Source organism: Vicugna pacos, chromosome 4 (genome assembly GCF_048564905.1).
Source record: "Vicugna pacos chromosome 4, VicPac4, whole genome shotgun sequence".
NCBI classification, from domain to species: domain Eukaryota; kingdom Metazoa; phylum Chordata; class Mammalia; order Artiodactyla; family Camelidae; genus Vicugna; species Vicugna pacos.
This window is the reverse complement of record NC_132990.1, coordinates 32,059,558-32,078,336: the sequence shown is the minus strand read 5'-3', so window position 1 is coordinate 32,078,336 and position 18,779 is coordinate 32,059,558. Positions and strand designations below refer to the sequence as shown.

Sequence of the window (18,779 nt, the reverse complement as noted above, 5' to 3'; positions counted from 1 at the left end):
AACATGGTGCCTGGCATTTGGTGTGTCCAGAGGTTTGGTTCAAAGACCCTCAGTTACTGTAGGGACAGTGACCTCTCACACCTCAACTCATAAGCCCTTAGCCTGGATGTAACTGCCTTCTATTTTTACTGCATTTCCTACATCCAAGCATCAACTGGGAGGAACTCCAGAGCATTGAAGTTAGTCTGAGTTCAACTAATGGAGGAGAGAGTGCTCTATATTCTCAAGATCCCCTAGTGTACTTGGGTATCTGCACCCCTACATCGCTGCCCTATGTTTGCTGATTTCTATTTGAGTGCTGTAATGCATCCAGGGTCTTTGGGCAATCTGGGGCCAGTCCCACTCTTTCTGGCTCAGGGGTGCCCCTCATCCCTAGGAAGGCATTCTGCCTGCTTCCTCACCCTGACCAAGGATGACTCAGGTGTGGAACAGATTTATTCCTCAAACCTTACTTTATTTATATATTATTCATTCATTCATTCATTCATTCATTAAACCCTCAATGATCTTCCAACTACAGTGTGTGGGGATCACAAGGGCTTTTTATGGGATGCGTAAGCATAGGCAGTTTTAGGAAACAAGTTTCTAGATCTTCATCTTCCTCAAATACTCTTCCCCCAAATTGAGGGTGCCTGAGAATGTGCCTTCCAGGCAAGGCTCTTGGGGTTCCCCTAAAACACTTCCTCTTTTATTATTGCTCTACCCACTTCGTATAAAGCCTCCCTCTCTCCCATCGTGGGTAGATTGCATTGCTCCAGGGTGTAAAAACCTCTATAGTGCTAAACAAAAGAATGACTGAAAATGTTGATACCCTATCAAATTGTAATGACTAATAAATCCTTCTGCAAATCAGGTAGTATCAAATTCTCTGTTTTCAACAAAACTTAAGGAGGCCCTAATAGAGTTAACAGCTGATAATAGGAAAAAATGAAGCAGTTTTTTGTTGTATATATCAAAAGGGATTTCAAAGAATGAAATGACATTACTATAAGCTGTTTTCATTCCTACTTCCTTATTCATATAAGCAAGATTCCTTAGCCCTTACAGCTACAAAAAAAAAGAAAAATAGAAATAGAATTGATGCTGAACCTTGTCTCACTCCAACCATAAGTCACATGCATCCTCAGATTCATGAACAAATTGAAAAAAGCCCCACCCTTCCCATTAAGAAATACATTTCCAGTAAACTTTTTTATGTTTAGTAACCATCAGTATTCGTAATATTTTGTTTTGACTTTACATGTGTTGATAATAATGGAAATTAGATTTTAATGCAGGAGAAAACTGAACACTTAAAGCCTCATGATCAGAAGAAAAAATTTAGTTTCAATGGCTTGCATGTTTTGTTGTTGCACAGAAACAAAAGGATAATCACTAAAGAGCTTTCAAACATGTTGCATAAGGGTAAAATTCTGTATAAAAAGTATAATTGGAACTGAGGTTTAAGGAATTATAAGAAACAGTGTAAAGCTCTGACCATAAAGAAAATTTTTGTATGTATTTTTCAATGGATGGTGGTGTGTGTGAAAGACACCTTCTTTGCTATCTAGGTGACATTGGATACATTTGTATAAGAGTGAAATAATTGCCTTACTAAAAATATGAATGTTTATAAAATGCTCTCCTACCATGTTTTTCTAATGTAGAAACTTATGAAATAGTCTAAGAATGAAGTTAATAAATGTGTGAGAAGGACCATACTGCATCACAATTGTTTAAAGAAGGATGCAAGCAAGCAAAAAGAAAAAAGGTTGAAGATCAGCACCTAAGAATATTTTACCCTGATCAGGGGTCTCTGAAGGAAGCAGGAGAGATCTGGGACCCCAGTTAGCGTTTACTTAAATGGCACAAAACGAAAGGAAGGACATGCTTTGTCCTTAAAATGCCTGATCTATGGCATATACCTTGAAAATAGGTTGATAGCACTTTCTTTGATGCCTGGGAAACAGTTAATATTAAATATAGTGAACTGATTTCATAAGGACAAGGGAAAAATACTAGGTATCATGGCTAGAGAGTCTAGAAGAGCCAGTAACGGAAGGCTGTAGTTTCTGAAAAGCCAGGTTGCAACCACAAGACTAGGAGGAATCTGTCTGAGGAAGGCCAGGGAGCATGGCTGAAGGAAAGAGCAAGCGACCCTGAGAGGCCAGGGATTGAGCCCACAGGTTGAGAACCAGACTGCAAGGATCCCAGACAGACACAGAGCAAGAACTAAGAATAGATGGGCCGAACCAGCTTGAAGGCCTGGGTGGGCCATAAGCATAGGCCTGGGAGAGAGCCAACACTTGGAATGGGCTGAGGCTTACAGAAGTACTTCAAAACAACAGAAAGGCCCAAGGTAGACAGAGCATAGCTTCAACAAGTGAAGGAAGGAGGCAGCATAGTTTCCATTTTTTCTCACGAGAGAGATGTCCTTCACTCCGAGAAGAGGAAGACAAATGGCACAGGGGACAGAGAGGAAACAGCCCGATATAAGCAATGCAGTATTGAAAAAACAAGACTGTAAATTTAGCCTCTAGGCCCAGAGAAAACATTTGCCAAAGGAACTTACTGATGGGGCTAAATCCTTGCTCTCAGTGCTTTTTCTCCCATGGGGAAACAAAAGGGAACGAGGAAAGCTGGAGTTAAGAAAACAGTATCCTGAATTTTGAAGAGATTGGGGCGGGGGACCTCCTGGGAATTAAGAAACTGTTTAAGCTGATGTTCCTCTCCAGGCCATTTAACAGACCAATTTAATAGGTATTCCTAAAAGGTTTATTTCAGTGATTCCTAGAAACCTGCCTGGATCCTCTAAGACCAAGGCACGTAAAACTACGTTTTTTTACCTGAGTTATGGTCATTATAATGATAAAACAGATAATACTATGTACAGTAGTAAAGATAATATAGTAATTAATATATATATATATAGTAAAGATAATAAGGCTTACCTTTATTTCAGAAATGCTGAAGTTGCTAGTAATATGTGAATCATGTAGTCAGAGACAACCAGGATCACAGAAACCATTTAAACAAGCATAAATTGTAATCAGAAAAGAGTAATTCTTTGGATGGAACAGACTGAGAAGCCAAATGGGCAACAGGGAGGCAAATCAGCAATTAGTAATAGCAGAAAGCTGCTACCACTGCTGGGCTGGAGGGAAAGGGGAAAGGCAGGCTTAATGGAACCCAGGGTCCAGAGTCACTTGACAGACCCTGGAACCCAAATCGGCCTGTCCAGTGGTAGCTGGAGCCAGGGAAGAGATGTGGCTGCTGCTGGAGATGCCATCATAGCATAGAGCATGGGGAAGAAATACCCTTACCTCTCCCTCCCACTTGCCCTCCAGTTTTCCCAAGAGGCCTGCTGTTGGCTGTCAACAGCCTGGGTTACACAACCTGTAGGAGTCAGCCTTCCCGCAGTACAGAGCAGACAAGAAAAACTGAGGGATACATCTAAGGGCAAACAGGCCCAGGACCTACACAGCATACACCTGAACAACTAGTAGTTGTTGACTGAGGGCCAACAAAGGGTGATTGACAGTCTTGTGTCAAGCTGGAGACAATCTCCAAGTGCTAAGGGGTCTGTGATAATCAGCCTAGCTGGGCAGTAGATCATTTAACGAATTGAACCTTATAACCTTAGACTGCTTTAAAACCCTGTATTGGGGCTGAAACGTATGTCCTATAAGATATGATTGAAGGACGTAGGCATATTTTACCTAGAGGTGAAAAGACTGTATGGGTTCTTGCCAGTTGTCTTCAGATACCTGAAGGTTTACCTTGTCCTATGGAAGAGATAATAATTGCCAGTACTAATTAAGTATTTACTAAGATCTAGGTACCTAACTCATTTAATCATCCTAACACCCCTGTCGAGGATAAGTATTATTGTACCTTTTATAAATGAGAAGTCTGAGGCTTGACAGGTCATGTAACCAGCACTTGGCTTAAGCATTGTCCAACCTTTCAGACTCTGAAGCCCATGTACTTAACACTAAGCTGACCATATGTTGTTTTGCTAAGCCAGTCAAGTAAGTACCAAAAGATTGAAGCTACCATGAGGCAAAATTTGACTTGATATAAGGTTGATCTTCCCAATGAAAGTTTAACTTTTTTATTGTCTAATCTTGGTGATGAGTGCTTCTGGAAGTAGGAGCTTCCATTCATAGACGTATTTAACCAAAAATTAGTTATCTAGCAGATTACTAATATCAGGGAAAAAAGTATTATTAAAGACAAAAAGGGACATTTCATAATGATAGAAAAAATCACTTCAACAATCCTAAATGTGTGTACATCTGACCGCATAGCTTCAAAATATGTAAAACAAAAATTGACAGACCTGAAAGGAGAAATTAAAAACTCTGCAGTCACATTTGGAGATTTCAGCTCATCTCTTTTGTAACTGGTAGAACACACGAAAATGAAAATAGAAGGGTAGAACAAGACAGCCATCTTGATTTAATTAACACACATAAAACTTATACCAAACAACTGCAGTTCCAAGTGCATGTGAAACAGTCATCAAGATAGTTATCTAGCAAATATGCTGGAAAAGATATTTCTTTTTGAGCAGGAAGTTGGACTAATTAAATTTTAATATCACTTCCACCTCTGAAATTCTAAAATTTACTCATCTTTTCCTAAGAATATCACCCTTAGCCCAGCTTCCCCTTTGTGTGTTGCTGATAATGATACGTTTTTAGCCACTTCCCAAATACAAAAGAGGCTGTGGAGGCACCTTAAATAGATGCAGAATATGGGATCCTGTCCTTCCTCCAAACTTTGCTGATTCTTTTAGTTGAACACTTGTCCTATTTGCGTTCTCATTTATATATCCCAAGTCAAAGCCTCAGCCCAGCTGCTGATTCCTGGTCCTCCTACCTCTGAAATCACTTACCAGCTCAGCCACCAAAACCAGCTTTTTGTCCTGAGCTACCCTGCTGGAGCAAGCCAAACCTTCACCTGTAACACACTACTCCTACAAATCCATTTATTCTAATCCATGCACCTCTAAAAACCCAGAGCTTCCAGAAAAAATCTACACTATAATGGAAGGAAATGATTAGAAGGGGACATCAAACCAAGGGGAAAATAAGTGGAGATAAAATAACATAAAATGAGATAAAGTGAATATTCAAATGTGTGCTTCAGATACTGTTAGATTGCTAGAGGTAGACCAAAATTGGCTCCAAGGGAACTGGTGAGTCTAACCAGTTCAAGTCCCTCAGTAGACTGTGTTAGAACCTGACACTGATCTGCTTCTAGTTCTGGGTACTCATAAGTCCCCCAGAACACATATGTGATCTTGTGTATGTTGCTTCATACCTAGACTTTTGCAGTGACATAGAGAAGCATCTCTTACGATGACTCCAGCTGTTCCAGAATTCAGAATGCTGCAGCCATGAAGGGCATGAGTTCAAGTCCCCCCAACCACTCCCAGATTCCAGCTGTTTCCTTATTTATTATTGGAATGTGAATTTTGTCTGCCTCATGGGATCTTTGTGTGGTTTGAATGAGATAATGTGTATGGAGGGGATGGAGTCAGTTTTTTTTTTAACATTTTTTATTGATTTATAATCATTTTACAGTGTGTCAAATTCCAGTGTAGAGGACAATTTTTCAGTTATACATGAACATACATATATTCATTGTCACATTTTTTTTCGCTATTAGCTACCATAAGATCTTGTGTATATCTCCCTGTGCTATACAGTATAATCTTGTTTATCTATTCTACAGCTTTAAAATCCTATCTATCCCTTCGCACCCTTCGCCCCCTTGGCAACCACAAGTTTGTATTCTATGTCTATGAGTCTATTTCTGTTTTGTATTTATGCTTTGTTTTTTTGTTTTTTTGTTTTTTTTTTTTTAGATTCCACATATGAGCGATCTCATATGGTATTTTTCTTTCTCTTTCTGGCTTACTTCACTTAGAATGACATTCTCCAGGAGCATCCATGTTGCTGCAGATGGCGTTATGTTGTTGGTTTTTATGGCTGAGTAGTTTTCCATTATATAAATATACCACCTCTTCTTTATCCAGTCATCCATTGATGGACATTTAGGCTGTTTCCATGTCTTGGCTATTGTAAATAGTGCTGCTATGAACATTGGGGTGCGAGTATCTTTTTGAAGTAGGGTTCCTTCTGGACATATGGCCAGGAGCAGTTTTCCTGGGTCATACAGTAAGTCTATTCCTAGTCTTTTGAGGAATCTCCATACTGTTTTCCATTGTGGCTGCACCAAACTGCATTCCCACCAGCAGTGTAGGAGGGTTCCCCTTTCTCCACAGCCTCTCCAGCATTTGTCATTTGTGGATTTTTGAATGATGGCCATTCTGACTGGTGTGAGGTGATACCTCATTGTAGTTTTGATTTGCATTTCTCTGATAATTAGTGATATTGAGCATTTTTTTGTGTGCTTATTGATCATTTGTATGTCTTTCTTGGAGAATTGCTTGTTTAGGTCTTTTGCCTATTTTTGGATTGGGTTATTTGGTTGTTTCTTATTAAGTCATATGAGCTGCTTATATATTCTGGAGATCAGGCCTTTGACAGTTTCATTTGCAAAAATTTTCTCCCATTCCGTAGGTTGCCTTTTTGTTTTACTTATGGTTTCCTTTGCTGTGCAGAAGCTTGTAAGTTTCATCAGGTCCCATTTGTTTATTCTTGCTTTTATTTCTATTGCTTGAGTAGACTGTTCTAGGAGAACATTATTGAGATGTATGTCAGATACTGTTTTGCCTATATTTTCTTCTAGGAGGTTTATTGTATCTTGTCTTATATTTAAGTCTTTGATCCATTTTGAGTTGATTTTTGTGTGTGGTGTAAGGGAGTGTTCTAGCTTCACTGACTTACATGCTGCTGTCCAGTTTTCCCAACACCATTTGCTGAAGAGACTGTCTTTATTCCATTGTGTATTCTTGCCTCCTTTGTTGAAGATGAGTTGACCAAAAGTTTGTGGGTTCATTTCTGGGCTCTCTTTTCTGTTCCATTGGTCTATATGTCTGTTTTTGTACCAATACCATGCTGTCTTGATGACTGTAGCTCTGTAGTATTGTCTGAAGTCTGGGAGAGTTATTCCTCCAGCCTCTTTCTTTCTCTTCAGTAATGCTTTGGCAATTCTAGGTCTTTGATGATTCCATATAAATTTTATTATGATTTGTTCTAGTTCTGTGAAATATGTCCTGGGTAATTTGATAGGGATTTCATTAAATCTGTAGGTTGCCTTGGGCAGTGTGACCATTTTAACAACATTGATTCTTCCAATCCAAAAGCATGGGATATCTTTCCATTTTTTAAAGTCTTCTTTAATTTCCTTCATCAATGGTTTATAGTTTTCTGTGTGTAATTCTTTCACCTCCTTGGTTAGATTTACTCCCAGATATTTTATTACTTTGGGTGCTATTTTAAAGGGGATCCTTTCTTTTTCTGTTGATTCCTCGTTAGTGTAAAGAAATGCCACTGATTTTTGAACGTTAATCTTGTAACCTGCTACCTTGCTGAATTCTTCAATCAGCTCTAGTAGTTTTTGTGTGGACCTTTTAGGGTTTTCTATATATAGTAACATGTCATCAGCATATAATGACACTTTTACCTCTTCTTTTCCAATTTGGATCCCTTTTATTTCTCTCTCTTGCCTGATTGCTGTGGCTAGGACTTCCAGGACTATGTTGACTAGGAGTAGTGATAGTGGGTATCCTTGTCTTGTCCCAGATTTTAGTAGGAAGCTTTTGAGTTTTTCACTGTTGAGTACTGTGTTGGCTGTATGGAGTCAGTTTTTAGAATCACTCACCCCATCTCCTCTCCAAGTTCTTGACTAAGTGAGCTATAGGCATGAGAATCAGTAGCCGAATGGGAGATGAACTCCATTTTTTAAAGTAATAACTGGATGAGCACATGATTTTCCTCCTTCCTCTCTCCCAACTTTGGGGCTTGTTCGGTAATTTGCACTGAAGAACATGACTTAGAATATCAGCCTCTTATTTCTTGCTTCCTCCTCTTAACCTGAGAGTCCAGGTTTGTAGATCAGAACCCAAAGTCATTCATCCATCCAGCCTCAAACATAAGAAAATCTGTACCACCTATCCAGTCACAAGCAGAAGCTGGAATACTGTGAGCTGGGAAGAGGTGAGAGCTTTTGGAGACAGACAGGCCAGCATGCTCTACTGTGTGGGGACAAGAACTTCAAGAGACTCCACAGGTTATGAACAGCACTTCAGGATGCAGTCACCCTGCTCTCCAGTGAACCATGACCCAGTGAGGGACTTCAGCTGTAATTAATCAAGTTAGCAACTCAGCATAAAGACACACAAGGGAGATTCTGAAGTGGCAAAAATTGTGCAGAGGTTGGGACATTCTTTCCACCTCCACAGTATGTAAAAGCACAGGGCATGAACTCAGCATCTAGAAAACACTTAGTAAATCATACATATTTGATGTTTTCCACATGGCTGTTATTATTTTAATATAAAATGGATTTTCACACTTTGTGCCCATTTATGCTCTTCCCAACAATTTAAGAAAAAGTTTCATCATACCTGTGTTATATATAGGTATCTTTAATAATTGCATTGAAAATCTTTCTTGAAGAAGTATTTCCTACGTAATGAAAGCTAGTGCTCACTGCCTCTTCCTGTCACCAAAAATCAACAAGTTACTTTGCACACTGCCTGGTATTTGCATATGTGGTTAATGTTTATTGATTTTTGCTGTCATCTGAGATAATTGGACAATTTGTCCTTGTGTCTTCCTGTTGCTGTCAGTGTCACTTGTGTCTATTTTAGGTCTCAGGTTTCTAAAGGGCAGGGAGGCGTATCTAATTGATTCATTAAGCGTACACTGCACAAGAGTGTGTGCGCACATATGGGTGTGTGTGTAGGGGTTAGAGAAGAGCTTCTCGACACTCCTTTCTTGAAACTCTAGTAGACAGAATTTAGGTCTTTATTTGCTCTCCTCCTAACCTCAAAGAGAACAGAGGAAAGGGTAAAGTAGGAAAAGTTTTCCACTTCTCTTGAAGTGGAAAGAAAATTTAGACATTTAACTAAATACAAATACATGCATTTTGTAATCTAGTCAGAATTTAAAAGACAAAATGTATACTTGCTTTGGAATGATTTTAGGTATTGTACAGCCTTGAATCAGTTGAGCATGTAATAATTAATAAATAATGCCGATCCAATGTGATTATTAATGACTGTGGCTGAGAGCTTTCATTTTCCTGTTTTGAAATTGTGTAAGAACTCATGTGATTAAGTTCACAGTTTATTGTTTGTTTAGTATTTTAGAAATATACCACCGCTATTAATTTTTTTAAAAAAGAGGAAATGGTGAATTGGAAAGAAAAATTTTTTAGAAAAAGTGCTAAATAAAGTGAGATTTGAGGGTTATCTAGTGATTTTACTTACCCATCGTGTCTTCTCTCCAGCCCTCAATTGTGAGATCATTTACAGTAATACGGAAGACACATAGTGTGGTAGTCTGAAGCACTACTGAGATTTGGAATCAGATTTTGTGCATATATTGGCTCCACCAGTCACTAGTCCTGTGACTCTGAGTGAAATGCTCAACCTCTCTAGCCTCAGTTACCTCTAACAAAAATTGGGAATATCAACAATGCTGTTTTGTTGTAGTGTAAGAATTAAATACTTCAATGTGTGTAAAACAGCACAATATCTGAGACATATGAAATGTTTAAAAAATTGAAACCATTTTTACTTAATATTGATAATGATGATTTTACTTCACATGGCATTGAGTACAGAGATCTACAGGAATCAGAAAAGGGAGATTTACTTATGTTTCTTCCTCTCTCATCTAGCTTCCTACAAGAAAATAAACACTCGTAACCTTAAGGTCCCAGGGACAGATGAGGTAGAGTTCACCTGTCAGGCTGAAGGTTACCCCCTGGCAGAAGTGTCTTGGCCAAACATCAGCGTTCCTGCCAACACCAGCCACACCAAGACCTCAGAAGGCCTCTACCAGGTCACTAGCGTTCTGCGCCTAAAGCCACACCCTGGAAGAAATTTCAGCTGTGTGTTCTGGAATCCCAGTATGAAGGAACTTACTTCAGCCATCATTTACCAAGGTAAAAGCTGCCCGCCCTTCCTAGCTCTATCCTCAGGGTTCTGACAAGAAATGGATGGTGCATTCAGAATAAGTCATTTGAGGAAAATGTTCTAAAGGGACTATTTATGAAGGTGTGGTCAGACTTTAGGGAAACTGCCAAAGGTAGTGCAGGACACCTGGGGCTTCAAAAGTTGGGGAGCAGTGACCACCCTTGGAAGGTTGGTAGAATCTAGAGAAGGGAGCTGTAGGGAGAGCACTTGACAGGAGCTGTGTCCTCCAGCACAGGGACGCTGCTGCCTGCGGTGACTCCAGGGTGGAAGCTGAGGAATAGATACCCCAGCCTCGTTCTCCTACTGCCCTCCAGTCTCCTGCTGGTGCTTCCCATTGGCTGAACCCAGCTAGACATCAGAGAACAAGGAAGTCCACTGATTTGTTCATAAGATCAGTCTCCCAGAGCTCAGAACTGAGTGTTGGAGTATAGAGAATAGATCCACAGAGGAAACTTAAAACATCCAGTGCAAAAGTTAATCACTGTGATTCAGACACCATGCCATGAGTCAGCAGGATAAATGGTACTTTGCTGGCTTTGGTGCCAGCCAAGTGGTTATAGGGTTTTCCAGGAAAACTGGCCTCAAAAAAAAAAAATCTTTAAGAGCCTTCACTGGCTATGCTGAATCCCGTACTTTAGAACTTGGTATGCCAGCAAAATTTCACTTTGGAAGTCTGACAATTTTTTATCTGCTAGGAACATTCATTTGCCAAATTAGAGAAGCTAACATCTAGTATCATAATCATTTCATAAGAAACCTGTCATTTAATCACCAAAGTCATGTTTCCTATTATTCCTATTGTTCCTCAAACATCATGGGCTTAAGACAACACAAGTGCATTAGCTCACACTTCTGGAGGTCAGAAGTCTGAAAAAGGCTTCAGTGAGCTCAAATCATGGTGTCGACGGGATTGTGGAAGCTGTAAGGAAGAATTCATTTTCTTGATTTTTCCACCTTTTAGAGGCCACCTGCATTCTGTGGCCCTTTCCTCCACCTCCAAGGCCAGCAGTTACATTACTCAGATCTCTGCTTCTGTCATCACATCTCTTTCTTTAACTCTCTCACCTCCCTCTTCTACCTTTTAAGGATGCTTATGAGTACGTTAGATGCTTCTCCCAACCCAAAACACACCTCAACCTGATAATTCAGGATAATTTTCCTGTTTTGAGGTCCTTAATACAATCACATCTACAAAATCCTTTTGCTCTGTAGGGCAACACATTCACAGGGTCCTGGGATTGTGACATGGACATACATCTTTGAGGGGAGACATTATTCTGTCACTATACCAATAAAGGATATAATCTCAGAGTAAAGGACAGTCCCTAGTACTGATTAAATTTGACTTTATAGAAGATTTACTGCGTTGTCATTATGTTTCACTATTTGCCCTTCATCTTAGTTAGACAAAACAGAACTTATGATAAGGACTTGTGTGGCATGCAGGTATTTAGGTGATGACTCCAGGGAGCAGAAGTGAGAGGTTTAGGAGATTAAGACAGGAAAGAAGGAAAAGCAAATATAAGGGTGCATTATCAGAGTTGTTGGCATGGGCAGTAGGAGCTCAAATACTCAAAGACCACCTGAGAAGTGTATCAATGGTCTCCTAAGATGTTTACTCAAAGGGCTTCAAGTGGAAGAACTAATCCATCTGCTTTTACTCCTGTGGTTAACACTTGTCCCCAGGAGTGTTAACTTCCTTCTGCTGTGAGCTATGCATACATATGAGCTGAATGAGCTCCCACCAGCATCTATAGCTTCAAAGTCATTCCAGGGCTGAAAGCAGTTGAGGTGAGTCACTGACTGTGAAATGAGTTTTGGCCAATCTGTGGCTGAAATCAGAGGTGAAGCCAAGAGGAAGTGAGGCAGGACTACCAGTTTATCCCTTGCACTGCTCGGGTCCACTTGTGCCCTGCATTAAGTCCACTGTCTCTGAGCCTTCCATCAGGGAAGCAGCTACAATCTTTGCACAAGATACATATACAAGAGTTCATGGAACAAATTACAGTTCCTGCTGCTGCAGTTGATCCCAAGCCATAACTGATATGTGTCATTGTTATCCACTATACACTCTGGGTTTCCCTCACTCAGCACTTCAGATGGAATAGTTTGTTTGCCTGGAAGGTAGAGGAAAGGGGGGGGGGGGGTTGACTCAGACTTTAAACCCTAAGAGACCTGAGCCCTTAGTCGCCTTGCCTTTAACAGACTGTTTCCTTTAACAGCAACTGAAGTTGCTAGAATTGCCGTTTCATTGTTATTACTGGGCAAGGAAGTTACAAGACTCAAAGAATCAGTGGGTCTCTGAGTTCCAGATATAATCTTCCTTGTCTCCATTAGATAGCACCATTCAAGTTCCTCTTGGTAATCAAGATTGATTACTCTACCAGTGCAATGATTCTTTTCGTTGCCTGCTGATCCACTAGTGGGCAGAGCTCAAGCTGACTAGGCAGTAGCTATAACTTTAGATGCAGTGTAACATATCCCTTGGTACAGTATCCTTTGGTAGAAGCATTTGCCACTAGGAAGTAGGACCTTTAATCCAGTAGAGCCTAAATTTGTGGCAATAAGAAACAAAAACTGTACCACTAACTCACTGGAAGTGAAGATGAGAGAGACCAACCCTCAGCACTGGGGGAGCTCTGACACAGAAGCAGCACATTGTTAAGCGAGACTGTTGGGGAAGTAAGAACCTGCACGGAACCATCCATCATTCAGCCACATTCAGCCATGGCTGAAATCGGAGCTGGGGCATCAGAGATACCTGCTCTATCTTAAATTAAATTTTATCTTAGACTGGCACCAATCCGTAGACCAAACTGAGAACGCTGAAGTGACAATGCCCATCTCATCATCAATTTCCTAGCATTTTTTTTCCTGGAAAAACAATCCTCCCTGATATAGTTTTCAGAGGCAGCCAGCTCCACTGTCATCTCCAGACCCTCAATTCCCCACTTCCCCACCTATCCACACTTCACTACCCAATTTTAAAGTTAGCCCAGCCTCTTTCTAACTAAATTATTATAATGAAGTGAGGAAGCAACAAGAAGAGTCATGGTGAGGATCTTGATAGAAATAAAGACATTAGAAATGCACCATTTTTAGGGCCAACTTTGAGTGAATATAGCGAATTAAGCAAGTTGACCTTTCAACACACCCTACCTCTCTTTTTATTACAGGTTAGACCACCAGACTTGTCACCTTATAAAAACTGAGCTATAACTAATTCATACTAGAGCTCTAGGGACTTAAATATTAACGATCCTAGTAGAATTAATTTTTTCCAGAAATTGTTTAGTCAACTTGTCATGTGGAATTTTCTGCCTGATTAAGTGTTGGCCAATACTTTGGGTGAAGTGTGGTTTTCTAGAATGACACTTACATAAGGATTCTTGCCAGGAAACAGAGGCCAGGTAAGAGGAATTTGGAAATAACTAGAATCTACCCTTTGCATCATTTTCACATCAGTATTCTTTTCTTCCTGGTAGAGAAGTGGAAGGGCAGACTGGCCATCACTCTGGAAGCCTTGGGGTAGTGAGAACTTAAGGTTGAAGTAAGCTGGCCCTTCTCTCCATGGAAGCCAGTAGAGATAACGGAATAGTCAGCAATCATGGGAGGGCCCTGTGGGGTCTACATCAGAGCTTGGGAGCTCCTAGGATATCACTCATGAATGCAACCAGTGGGGAAGTGGAGGGATCTTTATGCAATTAGAGATTCTCAACCTAGTTCTACCCATCCTTCCCAGCTTTACATTCATCCTCTCTATTCCCTGAGATGGATCCTCTGCTCGGTCAGCTCCCCTTCCTCACCATGTGCTCTCTGAACTTGCTTGCCCCTCTCCCATCACCATGACTTCTTTGCTCAGGCATTTCCTTCCATATAAAATAGCATCATTCACCTTCTTCACCAGCTCTCCAGGGCGGCTCACGTAACTCCAGGGTACAAGGAGTCTTTCCCTCATCTCGCCTCCTAAGACAGATTACTTGTACCATTTCTTTGTCTGCCTGTGACTGTACTTATCTTGTCTTCTTTCACAGCTATTTCATTTTCCATGTATTTTCATTATTCACATGAGTCTTCTCTATACCCAGACTAACACAAAAGCTGAGTGCTCTGCCCATGTTAAGTGCTCAGTCAGTGTCAGGTTAATGGTTGGAGACTTCATCTTGGATGACCCCAGTCCCGTCATCCCAGCTGCCAGTCTGTGGGGACAGCCAGATCAGAATGGTCAAATGATTCCCTACTTTGTGGTACAAATTCCAGCAACAAAATAACCAGAGTCACACATCCTCCCACAAGTTCCTTGTTTCTGTTTCTCAAAAGCATTTTTAAATTGCCTTATGACTGTCTCCTTTCTACTCATTCTCATAAGTTGAGCCACTCTCTGGTGACTTCTGTGACCCACAACATGTTTCTCCACAAGTCCACAAATAAAACAAATACAGCAGTGACAGTCTGGGGTGGGAGGTGCTCCAGGGGTACTAGAATAGATGGCTGAACATCCTATGTTCAATCAGAAATTGAGAAGCAATGAGACCATTTTCCTTTTGAAAGAGGGTTCCTTCGGCTCAGCCAGTGTTATATTTTCATTAGGAAATGGAATGGGACTGCAGCACAGGAAATAGCTATAACAAGACCCTGCAGGGCTGCTGGACAAGTCCTCCCAGAAGTCCTTCCTGGTGGTGACTCTCTGGCATTGGTCAAGAGCAGGGGTTCTGAAGCCAGATGGACTTGAATTTCAAATCCTCTCTCCACTACCTACTAGTTTTGAGAACAAGAACATATGACTGAGCTCAGTTTCTCATTTGTAGAATGAGGGTAAATAATAGTAGATACCTGCCTGATAGTGTTGTTATGAGGATTAAAAGAAATATATTTGTAAAATCCTTAGCACTCAGAAAAGATGGAAACAGGAAAAAAATACAGCACCTTTAGCAAGAGGCATGGTTTCCTTGTGAGTACATAGGGTTGTGGATAAGAATAAATCAGATATATTTCCCATTGTATCATCCTATCATTGTTAAGTAGCATACAATTATTATAAAATAATTTAGAAGAGTGTGTATTAGGACATAGGCTAAGAGACTTCAAAATACAGTGATTCAAACAAGACAGAAATGTATTTTCCTCTCATGTCATATTCAGAGATAGAAGATGGTTCAGAGCAGCTAAGTCACTGTATTCCATAAAGTCATTCAGTAATCCGGGCTCTTTCCATCTTATTGCTCTGCCATTCTCCAGGATGTTAACCCTATTGAATCATCAAAGCTGGGTCACTGCCACATTCATGTTTCAGCCCCTAGAAAGGAAAAGAGACACATCCACTGTTTGGAGGCCAAGACTCAAAAGACCTATTCTCTAGTTCACATGGCTGGCCACACCTAATTGCAGGGGAGGCTTAGAAATGTAGTCTTGGAGAAACATGTGTTCAACTAACACCTAGCTAATACTAGAAAAGAAACAGAGAGTGGATTTAGGGATAAGCAAGCAGTCTGCCACAAGGTAACTAACAACAAGGAAGACTCAGCGAGGTGGGCTAGACAGATAGATGGTCAGTTCAGCCCAACAAATCCTCATTGACACCTTTCATGTAGCTAGTGAGTGGCTCTTCAGGGGATTCAGAGAGGACTTAGAGAAAGTCTTTGCACTTCAGATACTTACAGTCTAAGCAGATTGATGTCCTGTTACATGTTCAATGTTAAAAAATCTTAAAGGAATAAATAGAGCTTTTGTGTGTGGAAGGGACTGTGAGGGGGCCTGCACAGGGCAAGGGTTTACATAAAGGCATTGAGGTTGGGGCCTCTCCTGTTGTGGAGACAGAGAACATACCAGGACTCCCTGACTTTCAGTGCTACATGTAGCATGTTCTTAGTAAGCACTTCCTAGAAGATTGTAATTAATACAGTTATGAATGGCAAGAAATGATAACTAGACTTATTGTGGTGATCATTCACAATATATATAAATACTGAATCATTATATTGTACACCTGACACTAATATAATGTTGTATGTCAATTATACCTCAAGAAAACAATTTAAATATGGATTATCCAATATGTAGATAAGCCAGTCTTCTTTATCCTTTTCTTAATGTTCACCACACTCTTTTGGATAGAGACAAATATCTATGAGGCCTGAGCTTTGGATCAGATAGATCTGGGTTTGCAATCCTGGCCTTGCCACTTACTTAGCAGTGATGACCTTAGGTAGATAATTTAGCATCTTGGAGCTTTACTTCCTCAACTTTAAAATGAGGGCCTCAGATTAAATGATATCTAATCCCTTCCCAGCTAAAACTGTCCATGGTTCTCAGATGGCACTATGATTGAGAAAGGACAGGGGTGGTTGATAGAACTGAGCCCTTCCTCGTGAGCATTTTTGCCTCAACCAGGCCGTTATGTTTATTCCTTATGAGTTACGCCATAAGGCAAAATTCAGCCTTTTTGAGAGGGCTCAGTTTTCCTCAGGTACCCTTTCATCTCCCTGTAGTGACTCCCACCACTCCATCCCTGCCTTTTGTCAATCTGGGGCCCTCATACTACCAAAATTACCCCTCTTATCCACCTGTCTGCTGAACTCATTTTTAGCTCAGTGCCAGACCTTGGTTAGCTGAGACAAGGAAAAGGGCTAGTTGTAGTAATTTACATTAAGGTACAATATTCTGTTTTTTCAAAAGGATCCTGTCAATCCTGAAAATTGAATAACTGATAGTATAGATTCTAAGCACTGTGAGAGCTTAACAGTGGAGGGGGAGACATATTTGGGCTGAGGGACTATCCAACTGGAAAGAGAGAGAGATGATAATGATGATAGAGATAGACAGACAGATAGATAGATGATGTAATATGATATGTGTATCAGAATGAGGAAAAGCATGGAATCTGGAATCAGGCAGCCTGGATTATACCTCAGCTATTCCCTTACTGTATAACTTCAGGGAAGTGTCCTAGGTCTCTGTGCCTCACTTTCTTCATCAGCAAAGTGAGGGTCCTAGTAGAGCCTGCCTCATAGGGTGGTTGCGAGGCATAAGGGAGCTAATACATACAAAATTCATGGAACAGTACCTGGCATGGAGTAAATGCTCAGAGTAAGTTGGCAACGTTGGTTATAACCCACTCGTTTTGGCCAACTTGCTGGTTTACCTCTAAGCTCCCATGTAATAGGATTCTGGTGCTTTTCTTTCCACCAGGTGATGTGGAACCTTCCAAGATCCCTCCATCTTCACTGCTTCATATTTTCATCCTCTTCTTCATCATTGCTTTAATGTTCATAGCCACAATGATAGTCCTAAGAAAACGGCTCTGCCAGAAGTTCTGTTCTAGAGAAGGTAAGTGAGTTTTGTTAATGGTAAGCAAGTGGACTGGGTGTCTGCATAGTGAGGCTCTGCTGGCCCCATAGGCCTAGAGCTTTCCAGCTTCACACTAAATCCCCTCAGGGCTTATGAATTGCTTTGGGCTTGTCCTGATTATTTCTCCCCAGAAGAAAATGACTCTGGTCTTCAATGAGTTGGAATCTTTACACTGAATATTTTTAAAGGAATGTTTTGTTCCTGTGGCTGAAACAGTTTGCTTTGTTCTTTGAGCCAAGAAGTGTCATCTGCCTCATGAAAACAGTGTAATTCTGGTAATATTCTGTTTTTTCAAAAGGATCCTGTTAATCCTGAAAATTGAATAACTGATAGTATAGATTCTAAGCACTGTGAGAACTTAACAGTGGAGGGGGAGACATATTTGGGCTGAGGGACTATCCAACTGGAAAGAGAGAGAGATGATAATGATGATAGAGACAGACAGACAGACAGTTAGATACAGATGGATAGATGACCTTGTGGTCAGAGTTCACTGGTGGGAGGATGCCAGGACCCTTGATGAGGATTCCTTTAGTTCTCATTCCTCCTTTCCCCATTCTGGTTCTGAGCTGGGCTAATCTCCCACCCCTGCCTCCAGGAATCTGAATCTTCTGGGTGGGTAAGGAAAGAAAAAAGTATGAGGCCATTTGGGGATGGAAAAAGTACCTGAGTGGTGATACCCTGAGTTCTTCCAGCAGTTCCCTCCTCAGCCTGTCACATCCTTACCAACCTGCCCCTGATCTGTTGTGTCAGCTGGGGCAGAGCACACATGTAGCCTTTGAGCCCAGGCCAGAATATCTGCAGGCCTATCTGGTACTTTCCTAAACTGTCCCTTTGTCAGCACCCAGCGTATAGATCCTCCCAAGATCTATACACAGCCTATAGAAAAGGAAGTAGTATCTGGGAATACTTCAGCAGGAATTTGGAGTGGTCACTGTTTGAGGATTGGGGGCTTTTAGGTGACTGTTATCCTACATTTATGGTCTAACTTCTAAATTCTCATCTGCCATGAAATATTGTCATATTCTGTCCTCTGACTTACGTGTGCATTAGCTTAGGTACTAACCACAAAACTCTCTACGATAAATTCCAAAATCCAAAGACTATTGTCAAAAGAAAGAGAGGGGTTGGAAAGGAAGGAAGAAAGCAAAAAGAGGGAGGGAAGGAGGGAAAACAGAGGCGGGGGGTCAGGGGTAGAGGTTACAGAAATAGAGGGAAAGGGCACTTCACCATAAAGAAGGAATTGTAGGGCCTTTCCCAAAAGAACTTGGACGAAACAGAATTACTTCTGCAAATCTATGACCTCAGAGAATCATGGCAGATGCAGCTCATC

The 18,779-nt window shown here is 40.8% G+C and overlaps 1 protein-coding gene across 2 annotated transcripts in view; it reads left to right on the top strand.

The window, feature by feature from the left end:
• PDCD1LG2 (programmed cell death 1 ligand 2) overlaps nt 1-18,779 on the top strand; it is an 88,984-nt gene that overhangs the window by 55,543 nt on the left and 14,662 nt on the right. For both annotated transcript variants that reach the window (XM_072959490.1, XM_015242610.3), the window contains 2 exons: nt 9,802-10,068; nt 17,288-17,425. In XM_072959490.1, coding sequence (XP_072815591.1) covers nt 9,802-10,068; nt 17,288-17,425 — 405 coding nt within the window. The remainder of the gene's footprint in view (nt 1-9,801; nt 10,069-17,287; nt 17,426-18,779) is intronic.